General features: G+C 40.9%; 1 protein-coding gene across 11 annotated transcripts in view; it reads left to right on the top strand.

Annotated features, from left to right (window-relative positions):
• Nucleotides 1-26,416, top strand: part of pard3ab (par-3 family cell polarity regulator alpha, b) — a 245,924-nt gene that overhangs the window by 202,422 nt on the left and 17,086 nt on the right. For 2 of the 11 annotated variants that reach the window (XR_013903414.1, XM_080293279.1), the window contains exon 24: nt 6,712-6,734. The exons of the other annotated variants lie outside the window; for them this stretch is intronic. Coding sequence is in view for 1 of the 2 variants with exons in the window: in XM_080293279.1 (XP_080149405.1) it covers nt 6,712-6,734 (23 nt within the window). In the remaining variant the exon portion in view is untranslated. The remainder of the gene's footprint in view (nt 1-6,711; nt 6,735-26,416) is intronic. 11 annotated transcript variants of the gene reach the window in all.

Consider the following 26,416-nt stretch of genomic DNA (forward strand, 5'->3'; position numbering starts at 1 on the left):
CGTCCGCAGCTCTTACACCCGCACTCCCTTCTCAACAAGACTTGTTCTTGCACCACATAAAAATTACATCAGGGCTCTCATCTTTAAATGGCCTATGACATTTATAGATGGGTTGAAGTGTGCATTCTCTGTGCCGTTTCGGCCCGGGGCCTATTAAAGCAATTGAATCGTCTTTGCATCTCGTCTTTGAAGTGTTGGGAGAATAACTGTGCTGTCCAAGTTCTGGTTAATCATTAGTGATAGCAAAGCGCTCCATGTGAAAAGCACTGCTTTTATAGCAGCAGCAAGCACAGCATGGGGTGTCTGTTAGGCCCTCGTAGATAATGTAATCTCTAGTCTGGTAAGGGGAAAAGGAGAAATGGGGAGAGATTTTGATGCAGCAGGGAAACTGTTTTTATGTGTGCTCTCTTTATGCCTGTGGGGTGTCAAACAGAGCTTTGGTTATGAGAATCCTTTATTTGTGTGATGATGTAGCCATTAGGGCCCTGTGTCGTGCCTCTCCGTCTCATAATGTTTCTCTGGATGTGAACTTCTACAAAGGGTTTCGGCCTGTATTCATTTTCTGATGGTTAGATACGACGCCCGCCTGCAGGCTTCTTGTCTCATGTGATGCGCAGCTACGAAGCAAAACAGCAGAGAAGCAGAGCTCTGTCCTCGGCTGGGAGTCACCTGCCATGTGAACTGCTGGATTGTTGTGTTTAGCCTCAGGAGACATGAAAACTTATGCTTTGACTGCCTGACCTGAACATTTGAAAAGTGGGAATTGTACAGGCTTGGTTTTCATTCAACCAACACATCATTTTTTATCAAAAACTATATCAGGACTGGACAAGATGAGATGGTCTTTGGCGATTCCGTGTGCCGTCGGGATGCTGCGTGTGCTGAAAGATTTCAAATGCATTTTTCATATAGTTTGCAGATGAATTATCGAAATCTGCACCACATAAGTGGATATTTTCACTACTCGTAATAAATCCAAAATAAATCTCTCGTTCTGTTACAACGTTAGACCATAATAGGCAATCTTACAGACGAGCAGAGCTTATTAAGAGTGTTTTTCCTTCATCTGATGAAGTATGATGATTTATGGTTTTTTAAACTTGATACCGTTTCTTAGCCAAAAGCAGACATTGATAATAATAGAGACTGTTTTCACTAAGAGAGTTTAATGTTTTGCACCTGGCTTTCATCATACACGAGTTGCATGTGTGCTGCTTGGAAAGATAAACGTGAGCTCACTGATGATGAGTGACTTTGCACCTTGCGAGACCCTCGGAAACGTGCGATGCATTAAGATAGTGTCTCAACAAAAGCAGACAGACACACTGATCTCATCTGTGTGTTGATAAACTGCTGTGTATGCAATTTTCAGAAAATATACTATTTACTCACAAAGAGTTCTGGGGAGCCCAGTTGCTTATCCACTGTTTCATTCACATATGACCTGACGCCAGGCTGTTGTTGATCATCATCCTCCTGTCTGTCTTCTCTTTGCTCTTCTCTAAGAAGTGCAGTACAAGTGTTTTACCCATGACATTATGGCGATATAAAGGCTGTCCATCTGAGTCATTTCAGTCTCCGATTTGCTGCAGCTCTATGGGTGCATAAGTAAATGTCAATCTAGATGTGTGCGGTTGGGTATGAGTGTGTAATTTCAGGAAATGGACATCAGGCCTCCCTGGCTTGTCTTCAGCTCAGCGTGCTGCCCACAATGCTGAGGCCTCAGGTTTCCCACACGGAGGGCAGAAAATAGAGGGCGTTCCTCCAAAGCTGTCGGCAGAGCTCAACCAGCAGGAGCTGCAGCCTGCATCACAACGACTGTTTTTTATTTAGAGGAGGAAGGCAGGGATACTGAGAGGGAGTGGGAAAGGAAAGGAGATGATGAGGTCTGGGGTGGTCAAGAGAGGACTGGAGGAAAACCCAGAGAGGAGGGAGAGTGGAAAATAGTTTGGTACTTTTTCTGTTATGTAGGGGAAAAGAACAGAACATCCAAATTAGGAAAAACTATCCACAGTATTAGTATTTAGTTTGATCTAAATTCCAGCAATTTGCAGTCAAAAGAATGACAGAAATATCTTATTTAAACGAGGATGCTTTGGTTTCAAGAAGAAAAACAGAGCAGTTGACATGACCAACTATAAAGTACAAATAATCATCGTTACAACGCAGGACAAAATGCGGTTTGGGCATCCGCAGCTTTGTTTCTGTTGTTTTTTTGTAAGTCGCCCATTTCAACTATATTTAGCCCTAAAGTTGTGTTTGGTTCCTTTTGGAGCATATTGTGTGTGACACCCAGTCTACAGACCTGCCTAGCAACAACTTTCTATGGTTACATGTATAAAAAAAAAAACCAAGAAATTAAATATGATCACTTGTGACTCCAAAGCTAAGATGGTGACGGCCATTATGACTTCATTTTAGAAGTCTAGTATCAAGTTAAGCCAAACAATCAATCACCTGACATTTGACTGCTGTTTATCCAGGTTACTGTGGTGCAGTTCATTAAAAATAAATAAATATAAAAATAGATATCTGAGTATTTAGTGCATTTTCATGGACTGTCTTAGCCCAACACAAATAGACATTTATTCAAATTCATAAGATTGTTGGGAGAATACAATGTTGCCAATAAAATAAATCTTCTTTTCGAATTGCATCGGGCTGCTGTTGTTTGCAGCCCCCTCTCTCCTCTCTGCTTTAATAAGTGTAACTGCATTTGGGATTAAGAGACCCCCTGTTTCAGCGACTTCAATGTAATTATCTTTGGCCCCTTTCCACGCACACAATCACACACACACAACTATAGGGCTTTTTTGTTTATTTAATTAGATGCAATGATTTTATGGTGGTGGGAAAAAGAGGAAAAGTCATTAGACTAATTACCAAAGTCTCAGTAGCAAAGTGTGTATCTGCACTTTGTCATCGGGATAAAAGATTCAATGTGTCGTCCTTTTATGACACCAGAGAAATGACTCGAGACTGCTGCGAATGATTTGCCAAACAAAACCCTTCCTTTATGCTTCCGTGTTTTTGCAAATCTCCAATAAACTTGGCTTCTCTGCTAAGACACCAGGCACGTGGAAAGTCACCGAGTTCACTTTCCATGTATGTTGCTTATTTTCTTACGATCTACATGGTTGGGTGAGGATGTTGATTTGGGTCAAGAAGAATTTAATATGTTTTGGTGTTGGCTCTAAAAATAGGGGTTGTGTTTGGTCAGCTTTGAGTCCGCGGTAGAATTAGTTGTTAAAAAATGTATTAAATGCCCTTTTTATTTAATGTCTGTAAGTAACCATATTCTCATATAATTCCACTTGAATTCATTTGGATGTTCACTTTGGGATCTGTATGACTTCTGTTCAGTATGACAGTGAAAGTGATCCAGTGCTGTTTTTAGTCACCAGTAGTGCTAGAAAGCAGTTAACACCATGTGGGTATCTTACCTAGCATGGACGCCTCGATAGCTGGTTAGCTCAGACATTTGCTGACGTGGGAGTAAACTTTGTTCTCAGTTTGCTTTGTTCTTCTTCTTTGGACTGAACACTGACCAGCTAATGGCAAGTTTCCATAACATCTGCTAGTCGTGCAGAAGTGTCTGTATGCAACTCTCGAAACTGTGGCTCGGCAAAGCAAAAAGAAAATACAACTACTAAAGATGTAATGTAGCCAAACTGAGTTGCAAATTAATTATTTACTGATGTTCTGCGAAAAGCCACTCGAAGCAAACTCAAAGAAGATAAATCACAGGAAAAATGTCCGTCCCCACTATTGTGTACTTGGATTAAAACCACATTAACTTTATTTAAAAATCTGTGGTGAAATAAGTGAAACTGTACCGCCCGTGATTGAAACCATGTTTTTAGTTTCACCACACCGCCCTACTGTGATGTCAGTCAGATGGTCTGTTTTCACATGATAGATGGGCTGAAGAGGAGCTTCACTGCCATAAGACACGTTCGTGTGTTTAACATTTGAACAGATGACCAGATTGATAGAAAGATCCTTTTGATTCCTCATTCATTTGTCTTTGTCCTCACACAAGCAAGACTCGAGTTAAATTATTGTCCTTGTTAATGTGTAATGACTACGTGATGACAGGGGAGGCTCATGCCAAGACGCCTCTTCTTTGATTGGTAATTGGGTTCTCAAATCACCTTAAATCACACACAAAGGGGAAACATTCTAGATTAAAGGGATCTCAATTACTCCTCATTTACCTGATATTTTCAAGACGTCAGGCCACAACCTCCCCTCTTTCTTCACATATCCTATTCCATGTACTGTCCACTTAAGGACTACTGACAAGAAGCAGACATCTGCAAGCAGTGGCCCTTTGCCCCGACAGACCGCCGGTTCCAAAACTACTCGCCTTTAGTTCTCGTGGGTTAAAGAGGGAGAATGTGAGGATAAGAAATTGAGCAGTGCTTTTTAAAAAAGAAAAAAAAGTCCCAGAGGCCTCCAGAAACATTAAGAAAGGAAGGGAGAGATAGTTTAGTGGAAGAGAAGGAGGAATCTATGAAGTGTTGACAGCTTTGTTGCTTGGCGGTGAAGAAGGGAAACTTCTTTTCCAGTCTCCCCTGATGAGCCATGTCAGTATTTCTTAATATATTTCTCTATTAGTTGTGAGTCTTTTATAAAATAAAAGGATTTTCCACATTTCCAGTAAGTTTTTTTTAATTCAGTTTTAAAAGATTCATAAAGTTGGAAAGCAAAGAAACATTTCTACTGCTTTTTCTTGTAAAATACAGACGAGTGGTCCCTCTCGAGGCCCTTAAGGTTAGCCAAATAAAGAATAATTGGGGACGGAAATCTTAGCGATTACGGCTCATAGCTTCGTTCTAAGGGGTCATAAGCCAGCAGCCTAGGACCATTACTCTACTAGTCATACTACTGTAAGTGATTTTTTTCCCCCCTTGTTGTGTCTTAGTGGAACTTAAAAGAGGAAGAGCGTAGTCGCAGCCAGACCCGTGCGAGGCCTATTGATCCCTGCCAGCGTCTTTCTCTCCCCCCTTTAGATAATGGATTGCCAGCACATCCACTCCTACCCCCATCTCCCCTCCCCTCAGGCCCGTTAGTACAAATAATGTCTAATCAATATGCGCCGCAGTCCCCGCGAATATCCTTTTAACACTAGATTTATGTCACAGCAGCGCACACTCTCTCTTACTCATTTCACTTACCAGCCAATCAATTTAACCAATCACAGCGAAGACCCGTTTCTCTTCATCGTATGCAGTTAAATACATTTTTATTTTAGTTTAGTTCTAATTAAATGCCCTATATCAGCATGTCCTCAGCGGCGTGCCTTGATTGGGTTAGATTGTGCAGTAGCGGGGCAGTTTGGTCACACATCTGAGGCTTTATTGACTATTTGGAATCTATTATGTAGATTTGCATTGATTGGAGATTTCAGTTCATCACTCACTGTCTGCGTGCAGTTGTCGGTGAACAAGTTGTAATGGCAGATCGCTGCATCAAGAAGGGATTTTTCTCTGCTTTGTCACATCTGTCACTTTGGCGGGTTTGACACGTTGTGTATATGTCGGTGCGCGTGTTACATTTTAATGAGCAGGAGGTCTGGTGTCTTATTTAAGGAATATATCAGCAGGACACAGGAGAGCGCTTCTCATAATTATTTAGTTTAGAAAATCTCAAACTGGTAAAAGGCCAGTATTGTTTCTTTGTTTTCACTCGTAAAGAAAAGCGTGGAAGAGGCTATGTGCTGCTCCATGCCTTTCTCTGCATCGGTATAGATATACATATTCATGAGTGGGTGAGGAAGAATGTGGGGTAAACGATCTGTCTCATGAGGGGTGCTCCTGTGGCAGCAAAGCCAGCACTTAGTGCACTGAGGCTCGGGCTGCCCTGAGCTTCCCCTCTCAGTGGATCTGATTTCCGTGGCTGTACGTCGGAAGCAGTGATGACAACCACATGGGCAGAAGCTGTCTCTCTCCCTCGCTTGCCTGTTTCAACGGCATTTGACTCAACAGTTGTGCCTTTTGAGGAAATCAAACGTTTCCAGGGTTATGTGCCCCCTTTAATCAGGCTAATACAGTAGTTTGGTCTTGCAAGGGAAGCCTAAGTATGATTTGCTCTTCGAATTATCAAAATCATTTTGTTGTATGCTGCTGTTCTGCTTCTATCTTGCAGGATGTGACCTCAAAGTCGCTGTGTTATTGTGTTTTTTGAGGTGGCACCAATTTGTTAAATAGATCAAATATACACTTTCCAATTACAGCAGAAACACTCAAAACTTGGTTTTGAAACTGTAAAAAAAATTAGCTTCTGCGATTTCCATAATCTGAACCTGAATGTGCTGTTTTTCTGTCTTGCTCATTCCCTTGTTCCTTTATACATAGGTCTCTTACTTAAGGCCTACACTGTGTCATTAATTGACAAGTAATCCTCGACAAAAGGAAGCTTATGCATTTTTATCAGGTATTTCCGTATATTAACATTTAATGCCATACGAATTACGTCCAGATTTCGTGTGCTAATCCCCTTCCAAAACAGTAGATTTGGCTGTAAATGTTCCATCACTAACACTAATCCAGAGTGTATCCCTATCATGTTCCCCGAGCTATTTTAAGAGGGCACGTCTGTCATTTTACTGTATTTAAAAAAAAAAAAAACAGATGTTGGAATTAACTAACCCTTGTATCCTGTCAAATTTTGTGGATTTTTCACGCTTCGTGGACCTTGACAACCCAGTGACCGCACACTGACGGAGGAAGGTAATGGCAAGTGGTATTTATATGTTAATAGCTAGCTTATTCCTTAGTGTAGTACAAACCAGTTTCTTGCCAGAAACCAGAACTGGATCATGCAGTATATTTGCCATTTGCAGGTGGTTAATCATGGTTAATCACAGCAAATGGTAATAAACTGACTTGTATATTCAGTGCTTTTCAGTAATTGTCCCGTCGTTTGTGGCAAATTCTAAACATCTGATCCTGAAAGGGTAATACAAGTTTGTCTGTGCAGTTACTTTGATCCAGTGTCTGGTGAGCAGCTACACTTCATGGAAATGACAAATACAGACAGTATTTGACTGGCGTTTCCTATGAAAGTAAAAATGAAAATATGCTGTCTAAAAGTACATCCTGTTAAGTAGTGAATAGTAGTGAAAAAAAACTGTTACAAATACTGCAAAAGCTTTTTGTTACAGTTTCCTTTTTCATGTTCTTTATCAGATAAGCATTAGATGCCCAAGTCTTCCAGTGCAGCTAATGACCCTCAAACTTAGAACGAAAGCTTATATGCAGCTGTGAGTGTGGCAGGTGTGGTTAATGTAATTAACTATATTGATGTTTAAAGGAGGTGGTCAAACCCAGGAATACATTACAAGAAAAAACAGAAAAATAGGAATATTCTCAGAAGTGTTGATAATATTTCTTAGTTTCCATATAATCGTCCATCTAGTACAGCGGTTCCCAACCCCCGGTCCACGGACCGGTCCATGGACCGGTCCATGAGTCGTTTGGTACCGGACCGCAAGACTTCGACGCTCGGGTGTGAAATTTATGGTTTTCAGAGTTTTTAGTGTTAACTCAGTTTCCCTGGGTCTTTTCCAGTGTTGTAGCTGTGTGTCTTATTTTAAAAGAAATATTCACACGTTACCATAGCAACCAGAGAGCATTAAGGCCCAGGGAGGAGGATGTTACTTTCATTGTTGTTGGTGCATTTCAGGAGGACGCTGCTAATAAAGTTACACAATTACACAGTGAATTCACGTTTATTATTATATTTACAAAATACCACAGTTTTTGTCTTGGTCGTATCATTTTATTTTGTTATATTTATCCACGACACCTTAAAGTCTGTGAAAATATTGTCTGACATTAAACCGGTTCGTAGCACAAAAAAGGTTGGGGACCGCTGATCTAGTACATAGAAGTGCAATGTAAATATGTGAAACTAAGTAGTAAAGGCCAGCAACTACAGTAAAAATACTCATTATGCACAAATCTATAAGTCAATTACTAGAACAAATTTCCCTGTGAATTTACAGTAAACTACTGTGTACTACATATGCCAGTATAGTACTGCTAATTGTGTGGTTACTATTGCAGTGTTGCCTTTATGTTTCTACTCATAATATATTATTGCATTCAGTATTTTCTATAAAATCCTGCTTTATTTAACATAAAAAATCCACATTGGGGAAAAAAAAAAAGCTGGGCAGATACGATTAATCGCTGTAGTCATGGTTACCCATTGTTAGGTAAACCTTAATACGAGAAACCATAGCATACATACATGCAAATGGAAACACTGTATCAGTACAGCACTTGAGGATAAAGTATTTAAATTTAACTTTTAGATTACAGTATTTATTTCAGCAAAAGTCCAATTTAACTGACAAAGAAAAAAATGCTGTATTAGTGTAAAATTTCACAGTAGTTTGTTGTTAATACATCAGTAGTATCTGTATATAGTACAATATAAGAATAAAACAGTGTAATCGTCCTGTTTTACTTCATACAAATACCAAAAAAGGAGGAAATACAACCCTGATAATACGTTCAAAAGTCGTTTATGTTTAAGCTGTGACCTAGGATATACTACATGTACAATATAAATATACATGTAAAGGGCACGCTCCCATGTTATGGATTTCTAAGTGTGTTTATTTGGTGGCGGTTGCACCTGTTTGGTCCTGTTAAGGCTGCTCTGAGGCGATACTATGGTTGTGAGTTTGCGCCGTATAAATAAAACTGCAGTGAATCACAATAGGCATAGTTCCAGTACAGTCACTACAGCAGTACAACTATTCCTGATACACCGAGGGAGGGAGGCAGCTTAACAAATAAGAGCTGATGGGAAAGATGAAGAATAGGGGGAGTGAAATGGAGAATACATTACATTTCAAATCTCATTTGTGGAACTCCGGCAGATATGAAAATGCAGGAGATTAATAAATGAAGGAGAAAGTGTTCTAATATGCACAATCAATTCAACATCTCTTGCCTCCACAATACAATGTAAAATATATTACAAGTGATTGAAGAGCTTTGTTCCATGATGAGATGGCCACCATTATGCACCATTATACTCCAGCTCTTACAATATGATTAACAGCACAACAGGCAAGGAAGAGGGGAATCATCATCTAGAGACAGGCGGATCCCTCGAGGCCTCCTGAGTTGTCTTGTCTGGCCGTCTAAAATACGGTGCTGCCATAGTGAGGTCACTCCAAGTGCGTGCACGCGTAGGCCTATCACGCCAACCAGCTTCGACACTCAACTAATGGCAAAAAGGCCTTTTAAAGTGGCACACTAAAACCCAGCACACACCCACGAAGCCTTAATGTCTTATTTATGGCCCCCTGGTTTGCTATAAAACCAGCCTGTGTCAGCAGCTAGTTGCAGGATCTCCAGGGATTCATTCACTTCATGCCAGTACGTAGACTGCACCCTCGCCTGTGTTCTTCCTTATTCAATTCTTCAACCGTCAGGGGCTCGGTCTTCTTCAGCACTGCGACACAAACTATGTCTGCAATTTGGCCGGCTAAAAAATGCTTTTAGTGATAAGAAAAAGTTGTTTTTTTATTTAGCTAGCTTGTTGTGGATATGGCCACAGCACTTTATCTCTGCTTCCCACTTTCCCATGTATCATCTCCTCTTCTCCCCCCTGATCTCTTTGAAGTCTTTACAGAAGGCTCTCACCGGACTCTGCCTTTTGTGCTGTCATTCAGTCTTATCTCTGCTCCCCTTCTTACTGTCTGCCCTTATCTATAAATATTTCTTTCCCTTCGGCCATCCTTTTAGCATCCCTTGACTTGTCGCTATCTCCCGTAACCTTGTGAGCTCAGCATCTCTTCTGACTTAAATGAAAAACTATCCAAATTTTACTTTCAGAAACCCAAACCCTACGTTTAAATTTAAGGCTAAATTTAAGACAGACTTGTTTGCTAATGTAAAAAAGATGCATTTGAATTCCTGGTTTCAGTCTGCCACACCTTTTTTTTTTTTTTTTTTTTTTTTTTGTTGCCTGCCTGTGTCTCCCACCACCATCTTGCCTCCTTTGTCATCTCCCTCACTCATCCTTCCTTCACACTTGGCCTATGAACCCCCATCCCCCCACCTGCTTTATCCCCTCATCCTCCCTTCCATTACTGTCTTCCCTCTTTGCTCCTTCATCCTCCACCCTCAGCCTCCCTTATCTTTCTCATCACAGCTTTCAGAAAGAGTTCCCATCTTGAGGTCTTGACAGCATTCTCTAGACAGAAACCAGCCTCCCTGAGGGATCTGAACCGTGGAGAGATGTGTGACGGGTACCTGCCAGAAACTCTGTGACTCCCTTTGAGTTTTCCATAGGGGCTCTTTGATGGGCTGCACTTGTATGTGTTTCGTGTGGGTGCATGTGTGTCGTTTTGTTGCATCAGGCAGAGCAGAGGATCTGTGCCGGCCTCGAAAAACAGATTTTTTTTCTTTCTTTTTTCTATTCAAACAAATGCGTAAAAATAAAACGTCCTAATTAATTAGAGCCTTTATGCGTCTCCATTTACAATATTAGGTTGGCGCCATTTACGACTAGAATTTGTTTTAATGTTGCAAGTGTTATTCTTCTGCCCACTGAAGTTTAGTTTGCCTCCCCATTTTGGATATTGGTCTTAAATCATAAAGTAACATTGAAATACAAGGACAATAAAACAAGCAACAAGTGTAGCTCAAAATTAGTATGACTGCATTACATCCACAACACAAACATCGAAAAATGTTTTAGATTTTTGCTTCATAAATTAGTCTAAATTCTAATTTTTTCTTTCTTTTCTCATTTTAGAATCACTGTTTAGATGCAGTGACAATTCCATGCACAAAGATGCGCTAGAAACATTAAATAAAGCAGACATGTTGCACCTATGTGTAGGGATGGGTACCGGTATCCGGTGCCATGATGGCACCGGTTCTGACATAAACGGTAGTAACCAGACCGAAAAGCAGCGCACATTTTGGTGCTTTTTTTTTCCTGAGATGTGATACACTTTGGATTCTAGCCAATCATTTTACGTTTCCGAGGGTAGTAGGCAGGCCCAGGTACGTACGTTCTTTTAGAGCAGAGCTACAGATTTAAAATGCCCAAGGCGAAGCGGTCAAAAGTCTGGCTGTACTTCACAGCAAAAGATGCAAACTCAGCAGCCTGCAACAAGTGCTTTAAGCTGATACTGTGATACTGTCAAAGGAGGTAACACCTCAAATCCGATGAAACACCTGGCGACGCATAGCGTTTTTTTAAAAGCCGAGAAATGACCTGTATGTGATAGATTGCTGCGAGACCTCACACCGGGCACATCTACTGCGGGTGTGGTGCCTGTTATCGGACGTGGAGCTAGCAACATCCCCCCAAAACCCGAAGAGGAGAGTCCTGGCCCCTAGCCCTGCCAGTGTAGCAGAAATGATGATGATGGCAGCAGCAGCCGTTCTTCTCTGCGTGAGGAGCTTAATGTTGTTCGTGTGTGATTTACGTTGAGTAGGCTAACCACATTATTACATTAATGCATGTAAGGTGAACTAGCAAACACCGTCATAGCTACATGCGGCTGTCTTCTTGTTTGATGGCAGATACTCCCTTCACCCTGGCCAAAAACGCTAAAATTACCAAAGAAAAAGTGGGAAACAGTTAAACATGAGAGGTTTTTGGACAAAGTTTGTGTTTTTTCCATTGTTTAAGCACTGCTTCCAGCCAAGAGTGATGCCATATATGCCCTATAGCTGCAGAAAACATTGTTATCTTTTTACAAAAAAACATGAGAGGTTTTTGGACAAATTTTGTGTTCTCTATTCTTTAAGCACCGGTTTGAGCACCGGCACCGTTTCAAAAGTACTGGTTTGGTACTGGTATCGGATAAAACCTAAACAATACCCATCCCTACCTATGTGCAGAAGCATTTTATGTAAACACCCTTACCAGTCACACAGACCTGATGTAGTCACCCTGTCAACTCCTCTGCTGCTAGGCGTCTAACTAAGCAACGACTGAGCCTAGGAGGATGTTTTGACAGGGGTTGTGAAGCAGGGTAGCCTGAATAGAGACCAGACAGCTTGTTTGTTTGTTTGCTTTCCCCTGTGCTCTCTTACCCTTAGGCAATGAGTATGACCAAATCTAATTCTGAATGCAACATATGATATTCCAGCTTAGTGGAAATTTTTGCATCCGGCAGCTACAAATTAATTTTCATATCGATAATTCTGCAGCTTGGAAATGTTTGTGAATTTTGTGATCTATAGCACAGATTTTTTTAAAGCATTTTTTCTGGTTCTGCAGTGAAGACTGAAACAATTTTTTTCCTATATTTGTTTTCAAATCTATCGTTTAATTGAAAAACATAACGCCTGCAGCGGGAAAACTATTGCTGGGATTTGTCAAAATGTGGGTCATTACTACACAGCTCCCCACAATCCAACACAGCCCAGACATACGCAGACGCATCCAGGAGAAAATAGTGAAAAAATTGTAAACTAGTCTAAAATAGCGCCTGAATTTTACTTCTAGTACAAATTTGCATGCGACTCAACAAAAGCCAGAGAATTTCCACCTGTTTGGGGAGTTCATGCTGCTTAGATTTGAATGGCAGGAAAAAGTGGAAGAGGGATTGACACAAGGCAGGGGAGAGCACGAAAGGGGAAGCATCTGTACCCTGCTGATGCTATGGGTATTTTTCACGGTGGCCCTGCTTTGAAACATTTGTCCTGAAGAGAGGCAGGAAAGTCTTTATGCGCCTGTAGAGCCTCTCGGTGTTCATGGCTGCAGCTGGTTGTGTGGGAGCATTCGGCAGAGGGCTGGGAGGAGGTTACCCAGGATTTCCTGTTAAACAACTTCAGCTTCTGTTTTGCTGGGAGAGATGAATGGTTTTAAAAAACATTACTCTGTGCTGCTAAAGGGCATTAATATCTGGTGTTGATCTGAGACTTAACACTTTTCAAGTAAAGATATAAAGCCATAAGAAGGGACAGTTCCCAAGGAATTACATTGGAGATTATTGCAAATTTTTATTATTGTCACAATGTAGCCTTCTACGTTCACTTTTCTGTTGCCATATTATAAATGATTATTCAGTCTTTTGGCTTTTAAACTCATAATTGTCGTACTCAAACTGGACCTCAAGGATCATATTTCAAGGCTCATCACTATCTGAAGTAATAAGCCCCGACTCGTTGAGTATCTGACTCTTTATTGCAGTGTTATTGAAATCTTAAGCTTGCAAATATCAAGGAGACGACTCTAACCTTTAAATTTGTCTAGGAAAAAATAAATCCAAGATATTTCTGTGTGCCGTCTGTGCTTAATAAAACAGACACAGGATTTCGTGTTTCTTTTGCTCAGAATGTTTTGGGGGGTTTTGGTGGTGGTCTGGAAATCATGTCCTCCAAAAGCTCCTATATATACTGAATATTTCATGAGGCTGTTGTGTAGAGTCCCAGTTTTTAATGAATGCTTCCTGAACCACTGCTGCACTTTAGCTTCATTCCCAAGAGTGATTTGGAAAAACAAATGTCCTTTTTTTTTTCAGCTCATGTGAGATACATGCGTTGATTTAGTAACAAAAATACTCATTTGATACATTTTTTTAAGTCTTTCACAGAACAAGCAACTAAGTAACAGATCAGTAACAACATAGATCATATTCTGACCATATTCTGAACATTTAATACCAAGTGGCAAGACGTAATGTTTCCCATCAGAACATTGTAATTAGCTGATCAGTTTCAGTCAACAATGGTAGAAAAAGAAAGAAAGCAAACAAGTCCGGCCTTTGAAATGTAATATTGCAAATATAGATGGTTCGATTTAACACAGAAGCACTGGCTGTTTTCTTTTCGATAAATATGTTTTACAGGAATCGCTGTCAGAGACTTGCGTTTGTAGAAAGATGTTATCTGGGTGGTTTAAGGGCATACGAGACTGAGGATGGGTTCATGTTTGGAACATGGTTTTGTCAAAATGCAGCCTGAGAGTGAGCATTTTCCCTGGCATCCAGGACACGTATTACCATGGCAATTATACATCAAATACTCAATCTTTCTCTCTCAAAATTGCCTGCTGTCACAAGATGCCTCCAGTCTCATTTTCTTCCAATGCTGCCCCGAAACGGGGAAAAAGGCCCCCTGCCTCCTGATGATAATGGATCCTAATTTGACTTAGATTATGATTTATCAGATGCTGCTCATGCTTCAGTCGGAAGTATTATGCAGCTCTCTGAGAATGGGAACCATTACAAGTGAGACATCCATCCGTCACCCACCGGTCGCCATAACGGAGAGAACAAGAGGGCCATATGAGCTGGACCGTGATGCCTGCCCCAGAAATTAGACTGCTCCAATTTGATTTCTTTTCTCTCTCTGTGGTGTTCTGCCTCTCCTCCCCCTTCATTTATGACTGCTCCCCTTTCTCCCAGTCCAGGTCAGGCCAAAATTGTCAGCCGGCATTGGACACGAGCATCAGTCAAACCCTAACACTTGCTAATAAAAGGAGCATTGGAATTGTAATGTATGCCTGCTCGACTTACTTTAAGTTAAAATTGTCTCTACTCTGCTGCCATAGATGGGATGGATCCTTTTGTAGTTGCCGTGAATAATCTCCCACTCAGAGTGTCCACTTCCTAATGTACAGATCATTGTGACCACTAGCAAATTTACTGCACTGAGTAACTCTGTCTTTGATACATGCATAGATAAATCATTTTTTGAGACCTTAGGATATTTTGCCTCTCATGCATATAATAGGTTCAAAGTCATTACTATCCATTATTGAAGTTTTATGTGTTCTCCCATTTTACTAGTCTATTTTCCTGGGGTTTCTATTAGCTCCTTTTTTTTGCCAGTTTTGAGGTTTGTCCACAGCAGGTGATGCCCTCTGATGGACGGTAGAGTGAGATTTACCTTTACCTGCAGTGCTCCCATCGAAGACTTTTATTGTAAGCCCAGGTTTTTGTTGTTAATCCTGATCTTGATACAGAGTTTAAGAAAAGGTACTAAGATGGGGCATCTTATCTTACTACTACTACTACTGAAGCTAATAAATATTACCAAATAAATGCCAAGTACCGTATTTTTCGGACTGTAAGGCGTATTAAGCGAAACAAAACAGTCAGATAAGTCAAACTTTACTCAACTCATTCTTCTTGCTTCCTCCACTTCCGTACCATTGATTTATAAATGTTGAATTCTCTCACAGCTGCTCTATTCCCATGTTGTTGCAGTATATTAATGACTAACCTCATATTGTGGATGGATTATCTCAGTTGTTTGGTCCGTTTACAGCCTAACCCTACGCGATTGCATTTGTTCCTAACCATTGGGAACCCTCACGTTGACTTTTATTGAGTGGAAAAAGGTTATCGTTCATCCTCCAGCTTCACTGTATTTATGTTATGCTAACATAGCTGTGTCGCTAGCGATCACGTAGCACATCATTATATACTAGCTTGTCCAACTTCAATAACTCTACAAATGTCACTGCTGTTTAGTTTCCTGCCTTCATTTATGTTGGAAGTGATAGCAGAGCTGTACGTTGTCATTTTTTCAGAAATCTCTCAGAACTTGTTTAGATGGAAGCTAGCGAGCTAACTTAAACTTAATTGTTACACCTGGTAAAGCAGCAACACTGATCATTTTATTAAAGAGTTTAGACAGTTTTTAACTTTCAGTGATGCCGTTGTGTTTTGGACCTGAAAGGACGGAGTTTTGGACCCAGATTACTCCGCGAGGCTCCTGACTACAGCAGCCGTAATGCTCCGACAATCCATCAGGCGGTGCGGCTTCGTAGCTTACCAGAGTCGTACTAAAACATTTTTTGACAGATTTTTGAGCGCCGTGTACCACATAAAATCTGTTCAAGGTCAGTAAGCACAACCAGAATTCATACATAAGGCACACTGTCGATTTTTTGAGAAAATTAAAGGATTTTAAGTGCACCTTATAGTGCAGAAAATACGGTAATAGAAAAGAAAGTGTGGGTCACAGCTCTCCTTTCCAGTAGCGCTCTAGACTTTGAGTCACTGAATAGCAACCCTACATCCTAATTAAAAACCACTGGTAAATCTGAAATCCTCTATCACCTCAACAAAGAAATAATGTTTGAGTGAAACTCTGTGATGCTTTGCCGACATGAAAAGACAAGAGCCAAAGAACTTGTTCAACTGTAGTTTCTCATTCAGACTGAACTTTATTCATGAGTATGAAAAAGTCAGCCCTTGTTATCAATGTTTAGTTTAGCTGAGCCCTCATAAAAATGTAAAAAAGCCAGTCGGACTCTTTAATGCTTCCCTAATCCACCGCTGATAAGACTGCGTACTCACCCTGCTGGTTTGAAAATCCTCTCCTCTTCCCCTCACCCTTTCATCTCACACTTTGCGTTCTCAAACTCTGCCAGTAATTTGCACAACCTGTAGGAAAACGCTGCTCTTGTGGGCACAGGCAGGTTGAAACTAGTTTTCGCTTCGCTGCAGAGTTGTTAAAGCACCACTACAAGTTAATAGCCTAGAAGAGTCTACTTTACGGCCGTGTTGACACAGAAAGGAATAATTAGTAGGATGCGATGCTGCCAGCGGTAAAGCCATTAACTCGGACGACCCTTTCTCCAAACCCTGTTGCCTGGTTACAGTTTCCCCAGGTGACCAAATGTGCTGAATCATAGTGATCAGCTGTGACTCACTAAGACAGTGGCCTGCAGGCGTTAGTTATGATTGGTGGGATCGTAACGGCAATGTGAAGCTCAGATATATTACAATAAGTGACTTATCTGACAGCACAGATCTGTCGGTTGACTGATTGAACGGTGTGGCCTGATGGATGCCGTCTCTGCTTAACCCTCAAGTCAGTGTCAGTGTCTGTAGGGGGGAAAGAGCAATGAAGCAAGGTGTGATTGAGATGGCGCGAAAGGGTCTGCGAATTTATATCTGAGATGAATAGACTCTGAAACAGACAGGCGGTGAAAGCGACAGAAAATGTGCTTTGTGTTTCAGAGCTGTTTCAAATTTCACAAAGGAAGAAGAGTCTAAACACGAGTGTGTGGAGATTTCCACGGTTTTAAATAATCTCATTTTCCTTACGCCTTCTCTGTGCCGAGGAGATTGTCATCTATCATTGATGGATGAGATTAGGCTCTTTTCTCGTACTGTTACATCAAAGCACTACTGATGGTACTGCGATGGCATCTACAGGAGTTGCTGTTAATGTGGATAAGATCAGATATTCCCTATTTAGCATTTCAATGCGGAGCAGGGAGATGGAATTGAAACCTACATGGGTAAGACAATTGTGGTTTCATATCGCATACCGCCAGTGGGCTCAAAAACCCCTTCATCAACATTTCTCATGTCCAAGATGTTTTAGATTGAGACTACTTTTAGCTTATCAGTTATGCACAGTAACCTGCAAAGATGAGGGTGTTCACACAGTCTGCCTGTTTATTTCGTGTTACTCTTTGACTCATTGATTTAATTACTGTAGCTACAACATTATGATGGCATGTATTTATATAGCGCTTTACTAGTCCCTAAGGACCCCAAAGCGCTTTACATATCCAGTCATTCACCCATTCACACACACATTCACACACTGGTGATGGCAAGCTACATTGTAGCCACAGCCACCCTGGGGCGCACTGACAGAGGCGAGGCTGCCGGACACTGGCGCCACCGGGCCCTCTGACCACCACCAGTAGGCAACGGGTGAAGTGTCTTGCCCAAGGACACAACGACCAAGGCTGTCCAAGCCGGGGCTCGAACCGGCAACCTTCCGATTACAAGGCGAACTCCCAACTCTTGAGCCACAATCGCCACGATGATAAGGTGCCAGTTTTAACTATTTATGTATTTATCCATTATGTTACAATGTAACAGCTTCATTTGTTTATCCATGCTTTTGCATTTTTAGCAATAGTTGAGGCTGTTTCAAGCATTCGTGCATTTCCTTCGGTTAGTTTAGTTAACTTTTCTACTCCGATCTGTTCAGATGCACTTGTTTAACTGGTGTTTGATTGATTTCTGTGTATCCCCTCACTACTTCAGAACCTGAGGGGGTTTGCACTTCTGGGCCTTCAACAATACAGGGTGTATCAAAAAGAATCATCTGATTTAAAGAAGGCTGTATTTTTTTTAAGTAATGTATTTACAATTTAAGTATTTACATCTTAAATATTTGCGACCATCCTTGTGTCACTGCAGCCACTGCGGTTGTTAAACTACCTACTGGCAACCAGGTGAAACTCACGAATCCCCTTTTTCTAGCAGTACACATTTTGATCATTACTCATGGATGGTTGTGGAATTAGAGCACGTTGGATTATTTTTGATACACCCTGTAAAATGCAGACAAGGAGCACAATGAGCATTTTGCTAATCGGCCTCTTGTGACTTTGAGTTGCTGTTTGGATGTAAAACATATAATGAGATAACTTATCACGTCATTTTAAGATTTTGAGTTGACTGCAAATGCAGTCTTTTTCTTGATGGACTGTCTAAAATGTAAAGTGGTGTTGAGGCTAACCACAATGCAGACAAACAGTGGATGCCTCAAAGCAGTGATGTAAATACCAATATGTAGTCAGCTTTGACAGTTACACGGAGAGCTATTTGTCTTCATATAAGAGGCACACAGTTTACAGTAAATTTTTCTTTTCTTAGAATCACTTTTTACTCTGAAAGAGTAAGTTTGATCCCGTTGTATTTTTGGCATCTATCAGATTAGATTTGACGCCATCCCTGTTCAGTTTAATCCGGGGATGAAGTTTAATCTCATAAAGCGCTGTAAAGAAAGCATTTGTTAGGAAAAGGAAACTGAGCTCCTGCTGTACCACGTGTGAAATGCTCTTGCATATATTACACTGACATATTCAGAAGTGGCTCTGCCACGGAGGGGGGGGCTGGGGCTGAGTGATGAAACCTAAATGGCCCACATAGGACATGGCATGTCTCTCACCTTCATTAAAAGTAGGGCAGAATTACAGATATTAGAATCGCAGAGCAATTTATTTGCTTGTAACTGAAAAGGCCGGCATCGATACGCTGATGTGTGCAAGCATGAAATTGGCCCATGAATTAAAAGGAGGCATATTTCTGTGTGCCGCGCCATTATTGCTTCCAGTGGCGCCATGGCTTGAAATCGAAGAACTGTTACCCATCTTGCTTTAAGTGTGTGTGTGTGTGTGTGTGTGTGTGTGTGTGTGTGTGTGTGTGTGTGTGTGTGTGTGTGTGTGTGTGTGTGTGTGTGTGCGCGCGTGTGTGCGTGCGTGTGTGCGCGTGCTCACCCTTGCATTAATATCAGTCAAATATTATATTACCATCACCCACATTTCTGACCAGCAGTTCCCCTGGAAAAATAGAGATGCCTTATAAAACTGAAAGCCAATTAAATTCAATCCATTCCGTCAATGGATTCCAATGTTTACTGTCTGCTTTGCACAAGTGTTGACACCCGGTGGGATTGCTAAGGCTCAGAATGATTGCTACTGTAAGTTGCAGGAGGGTATCTGTGTGCTGTAGGAAATTAGTCATTTCTTGGAAAGTTGTCTTCCATCATTTTGAGGAAAATGATAACGGATTTAAAAAATGCACAGGATTCAAAGTTAAAGTCTTAAATGATGAAGTGACCCAAAATGAATCTCAGTAAATCAAGTTAGTCATTAGATCGGCTTCTGTATCCATTTTTGGTCCTTAAAGTTTACCTAAAATGCGACACGTGTGAATTCATCACGTGTATTCAAATCCATCTCCATAGCTGCAGCTCTTAATGCAGCCCAGTGACTGCTTCTTCTGTGGCAAAAAGTCAACTAAAGAGCCATGTTTCTTTCCCGGTGACCACACACACTTTTGCACACTCATGGCTCTGAGCTTGGCACAGCATGCCGGCGCTGTGCCCATGCTGTGCACTCTGTGAAGAGAACGGTTTGATCCGAGCCGGGCCGCGAGCGCGCAGATGGTGTCTGCTTCGGCCTGGGTTACAGAATGTGTTAGCTGGATTCATTAGCCTCTTAACTTCCCTGTCAACACGAGCTTTTCCATAGAATGAGACATTTTACTTGGCTGTTTCTTCCTCTGCATATTAACTGATTTGTTTGCGCAGTTCATCAACGTGCAGTTCCTTTAGTCTCACTTAGTCCATTGACATCATGAAGTAAATACCTGGGGGTTGATAATGAGTTGCTAACTGTGGTGATATTGTATCGATTGGTGTCTAATTGCCATGTTTCTGCAGATCAATTTGGCTCTCTCTGTTTCAATGTTAAACCTGTGTAATCCAGAATAAAGGCAAGATGGGACTGATAGTGCCTAAATGGCACAGACTCGATGGCCTCTTGGAACCTCTAATCTTTCCAGTGCATCAGCAGACACCAGCGAGGCTGTGAGTGGTCATCTCAGCTAATTCTCTCTCATCCTCTGTCTTGTCAGTAATGCCACATCATCTATATAGAGTCAGCTTCTTGGAAAAGATTTGGCATCACAGAAAAATATAGAAATCTAGATATTAAACCGTTAAAAAGTAAATCAAGAAAATCTTTGAGAATATTTTATTTCATCAACTACACAGCCCACATGGGCCCGTGAGACACCATTTACACAGTAGCAGCAGTGAACAACACTCAGGAAAGAAAATTACTTTCAAAACAATAAACTTTGTCTCTCCTTAGAAGCTCTACAAATAAAAATAAAAAAATGCCACAAGAAGGGCTCCCTTGTTAAAACGCGCTTTTATGAGCATCCAACCAGAACAAGTTGACAGAGATGGCAGACGGTTTGTTTTTTAAAAAGTAAAACCATTTAAATCATAATGTAGAGCAAATCAAGGCATAAAATTGTGTTAGCTCTCAGTGTTGTGATAAACCACAAAAATAAATACGGGGGCTGTCATGAATGTTGGATTGTAATCAGAAATACACTTAGAAAATTACATTTTTTTTAAAGTATCTAACAGCTATCGCAGATCTGTACAAGAGTGTAAAAAGAGTCGATCCCTCTTGCTTTATTGCGGTAGATAACAGGGACACTGTCATACAGTGGCTCACAGATGGAGAGTTAGCTGCTAGCAGCAGTTAGCGAGAGCATCAGTCTCCCTTCTAGCTGTCTGCGAGCCTTCGATCAATAGACCTGGATTATCATCTCCAGCATCTCAGTTCATTTTTCACAGCAGAGAAAGCCGCCACCAGCTACTCCCTCTTTGTCAGAGGATGTAGGGCCTAGTTCACCCATCTGATAACTAACCACCACATCTGCTGCGTTCAAGAAGGACGTGTGGGCACTTTTTTTTCCCCCCTTACCGCGCGTATCGGTACATCAGTAAATGTTTATTTAAGAGGCTGCCGCGCTAGTCAGTACAACAGTCACATCAGAGATGGGAATCCCATGACTACCCATGCTTAATTAAATGTTTAATTAAGGTGGTGTTTTTAATTAAAAAGTTGATTATTATGAAGTGAGGATTTTTGCCAAATTAAATAGATAGGGGTTGTGTTCTGTGATATTCTATCGTTATTAAAAGGGAGGTGAGATTTATTTTTGAGTCAGCAACTGTTAATTTGCTTAAAGGGCAAAAGATGCCCTTTAAGTTAAAGGAGTGTAATGAAGTAAGCTCGAATTGAAGGCACTAACATTTAAGACACTGAGTAGTCTTGGCTGGGGTTTTCGTTTGCATGGTGGTGCATTTGGCTCAGGGCGATGCATTCATCTAATACTTTGAAGTGTGAACCAACAATGCTGCTCTTGTATCTTCAAGGTCACCCCACTTGTAACCACTCGCCACAAGGGCCCTCGTCACAAAACAGACACAAGATCCACTTGAATCTTCCCACCATGTAGGCTTCTGAACTTCAGCAGGCTGTACATGCTCAGATGGTCTTTGCGGGCTGTGGGGTCGTTTCCAGTTGTTTCTCTTTTAGTGCTCTCAACTGCACGGACACCCGCCGCTTTGCATTCATCTCGAGAGCACATCGATCCACTAAAGGTTGCCAAGTCCTCTAAGCGATGGTTGTAAAATTTATGCCCCTATACAGTTGCTGGTAGGTCTGAAGGATGTTAAAGACATGGGAAGAGCGCACATTGTGAATGAGGCCATTCATTTGTAATCTGCAGGATTAAAGCGCTGCCTATCAGCTGCCTCTGTCACTTACTGTACATTGCACCTTCCCTTTCTCTGTTGGCATGCTTTGATTGGGATCTGTGAAAGCAGTGCCAGAGTCATGTGGGATTTTGAGGTGACAGCCCATATCTTCTAATCCTATTAGTTTGGAAGTCCTCTTCCCTGCCAAATAAAGCAAAGGCTTTGTATGCCTGCCTTAAATCAATCTTGCTCATAAAGTTTGGGTTCTTGTTTTGAGTGTCTTGGCTGCATTTTTCATACATATTGTGGCTCTGAGATCAAAAAGACTGCCTGCAACACAGGCCAGATTTCAAGAATAAATTGTGTTTATTAAAGACCTAAATCTTGAATTTGTATTCCTTAGCTCTAAGACCACAGCATTGTCAACCGTTCATGGTAATGCCGGTATAATATTAGGCAATGATAAGAAAGTAAAATATCTCGATAGAATATGGGTATAATGTGCATGTGCAGTGCCTTTGTTTTCATACGCACATGGCGGAAAAAGCATGGCGGCGACAGAGAATGAGAGGGTGAAATCAGATCGTTGAATGAAACAGATGAACCAGAATTGGTTTGTAAAAATGCTGCAACTTCAGTGTGGAACTGGTTTGGCTTTCGTCCATCAGATACACAACAAAGTACTATTTTTGGTAGAGCATGCTAGCGGGCCGTCGTTATTACCGTGTTTTTCGGGAAATACGGCACACTTCAAATCAATCCTTTGATTTTCTGAAAATCGACAGTGCCCCTTATAATCCCGTGTGCGTTATGTATGAATTCTGGTTGTGTTTACTGACCTGGAAACGATTTTATGTACACGGCGCTCGAAAATCTGTCAAATGTTTTTAGTACGACTTTGCTAAGCTACGAAGCCGCACCGCTTGATGGATTGTCGGAGCATTACGGCTGCCGTAGGCAGGAGCCTTGCGGAGTGATACGTACTGTGCTTCAACATAATATTACCGTATTGTGTGTGTATAACCTCTTTTTCAGTTTTGTGGATATTCTACATGGTTATGCTGAGGATATGTCGGCCAGTTTCCACTGGAAATGCCTTTTGGTTAAACTGTCAGCAAGGAATTTGCATTTTCACTGTTACATTTTTATATAGCTTTAATGCACATAAAAAACAGCTGCTTGTTTAAGTGAAAATACATTGATGGGGGTTTTTTTGCACTAATAAAGTTGTGGAGATTTTGTCTCGCGTCAATTATATCGTCAGTTATATCATTATCGCAAATTTTCAAATGTATATTGTGATAAATATTTTCAACCATATTGCCCTGCCCTAATTGTCGTTAAAGGGCACCAAGAATAAGTAGTCACAGATGCAAAGAGCCCATTAAGATCTGTTTCAGTACTGTGAAATACTTTGACTCGCTTTAGTTTTTTTGAAGTATTTTTGCATTACCGAGTGCCAGTATTCTTGTTTGTAACCTGCAGGGTTGCTTACTTCTGTTTTAAAAAAACAAAAAAAACCAAAAAAAACCCCAAAGAAGATTATATGAACTATAATTAACGTTAATTCTGATGCATCTTCAGCAAACTCTGGTCTTTTGGTAATGATCACTCCAAGCTGCACTTTGTAATTTGTTAAAGAATGTTTACTAAGTAGAAATGACATCACTCTAAGTCGTCACTCTGCTGCTGCCAGTAAACTTAACAGAGTGATACACAAAATTAACAGCTAATCGCAGCACATTGAAGAGAATAATCTTACGTCATACTAGAGCTGGGCGATAGAACGATAACGATATGTATTGCGATATAACTTTTACTCGATAGAGAAATTAAGCTATCGCGATAGACCTCGCCGCTCTTGTCCTCTTAAAAAAAAAAAAAAAAAAAAAAAAGGTCAGCCAATCCAAATTAAGTAGCGCAGAGCCGAACCAATCACAGCCGCAGCGTCACGTCGCGTGACTTGTTACGTACAGCACAAGTGCCAAGCCACACGTGTGTTTGTTTGGGAAGCAGCCAGCGGGTAATGGAGCCAGCGCTTAATGGAGGAAATGAGTGTGCCGACTAGAAAAATCAACCGAGCGTGACCGAAGAGAAAACAGATGATGGTTCCAATGCCGGAGAGATTGTCGAACGGAAGAGCCATAGAAGTTCCGTAGTGTGAAGGTATTTCGGCTATTTCAAGTCTGACAAAAAACAGAGTAGCGTGCACTGTAAATTGTGCCGAAAGCAAGTCTGGAAATACAATAAACTGGTGCATGCGTCACACTGTGCGCCGCGTTATTGTTTCGGTGAAATGAATTTCTACAATACTGTTAATTCTACTCTCTGCAGTGTTTAAATGCTTACATACACACACAGTTACTGTCCGTCCACACATACGACTCGGTTCTGCTTCTATGCCCCAGCTTTGTTTACTTTTTCCCACCGAGGCTTCTAGACTTCTGATTGGCCAGTATTTCTGCACGGTTAGGAATCTAGCGCCACCTGCTGCTTTGGCATGTTCATAGCAGCGTTTTCCTTCATTTCTGCCTTTATTGTGTGGACGGGATTATTTTTTTAAAACGAAAATGGAAAATCTCCGTTTTCAAAAATACCCGTGTACGTGTGGACGTAGCCTCAGTCTCTGACTGGAAGCGCTAATTCGTCATTCGGCTTTTGTCAGACTAAAGTAACTGTTAAAACTGTTTGAAAAGCTCAGCTATACAACAAGGAGAGATTGAGAATTTCCTTTTAGTTCTCAGTTTATTTGATATTGACAAAAGTTAGTCAGTTTTGTCTGTTCTTCTGTAAAACAAACTAAGATTTATTTTTAGAATTAATATTTTGTTTCTAAGTGGAATTGACAATTTAGTAGTCTGTTTCGTTTGTTCTATTTTGAAACTTAAACGCTTTAGCGGCTGCCTTTTGTGTAGTTTGCAATATTTGCCTTTATTTATCTGAAAAAGTCTCATGTTCCTTAAGTACATCTACCCTGTTGAACTTATTATGGGAAATAAATATTTAAATCAAAACAAGCTGCTGATTATTTCACATTTTACTTGTGAGCAACGGCACATTTAAATCTTACAAATATAGTTATTTGGCTTATATCGTGATAGATATCGTTATCGCCTGAAATGAAAAAAACATATCGTGATATGAAAAAATCTCATATCGCCCAGCTCTACGTCATACCATTTATGCATTGAATCAATACTGTAAGCTCATTAAGCTTACAGTTTGGACTCGGGGCCTCCATTATCTGGATCAGTTAAAAGTAAAAGTCAGTATTTTCAAGCTGTTAAAAACCACGTAATCGATATCTGTTACTTGCAGATTACAGATTTTTCTTGGTATTGTAATGTTAATGTCATCTCTCTGCCCGGTGATTGAACTGGATTTATCACTTGATTTAGACTTGATTAGATGGCGATTTGGCAGAGAAAAGGTCAACGGTAAACCTTTCCCCCCCCCCAAACATTTCTTCTTTTTAAGCATCTGTCAAAGTTACCACAGAGTTTACAGACTTCCTGACCCAAATTATAGCCAAGGATTTTAAAAAAGACACAAGTTTTGATTTTATTCTCAAAACTTCTTTTTGAGCAATCCCTCTGCTTGAACACGCCGCATTAGGGCATATTGTAGTAGCGTCGTCAAAGTCTGCCCACAGTGCAGACATTACATCTTCCCAAAGCTCCTTCCTTGCCAGGCTTAAGGCTGAGACAGACAGCTTTTCAGTAGGCACACCCGACCATGAAAGGCAGGGTGCATCTCAGCGTAAACAGCTTTGCTGGCAGCCCAGTCAGCAAGCCACAGTCCTCTTATTGAGTCCCAGAGACACTCCACTCCACAAAGCCTCACAGTGACCTTTCAGCCTCATACAGTAGTGCCAGATATTGAGTGAGTCTGTCCAGATGATGAAGCTCATCTCAGGCTAAATTTCAGCCTGCTGTTCTTCCTGGTCTCTGGGGTGTTTTGGCAGTACAGTTGTATTGTTGTGTTGCTCTTTCTTTGATTGATTTACAGCGTTTTGTCAAAGATTGGAGATCTTTGATCCCTTTATTTGAGTTCCTGTTTTCTTTAGTCTCTCGGGCAGGATTCTGTAATATCAGCTGATACGATTTTTTTATTACAAGGTTGAGCCTCGGAAGACTGAACAGCTTCCATCTGACAAACATTACATTAAAAAAAACAAACATTTCTTTCTTTTGTTTTGGACAGGCATCTGTTTACATACATTAGATATGAGCCTTTCTGCTAAAGCTGGCATTGCATCCTTGACCCGTAGTCAAAAGGTCACACATCAGTTCAGCTGAGTTACAGAAAGGCCAAGCAGCTGTGTTACATGTCATGGAGATTAGCTGGATTGCATATGGCAGGTTCCTGGTCTTTAACAA

The sequence above is a fragment of the Astatotilapia calliptera genome, chromosome 18, assembly GCF_964374335.1.
Source record: "Astatotilapia calliptera chromosome 18, fAstCal68.1, whole genome shotgun sequence".
In the NCBI taxonomy this organism is placed as follows: Eukaryota; Metazoa; Chordata; class Actinopteri; order Cichliformes; family Cichlidae; genus Astatotilapia; species Astatotilapia calliptera.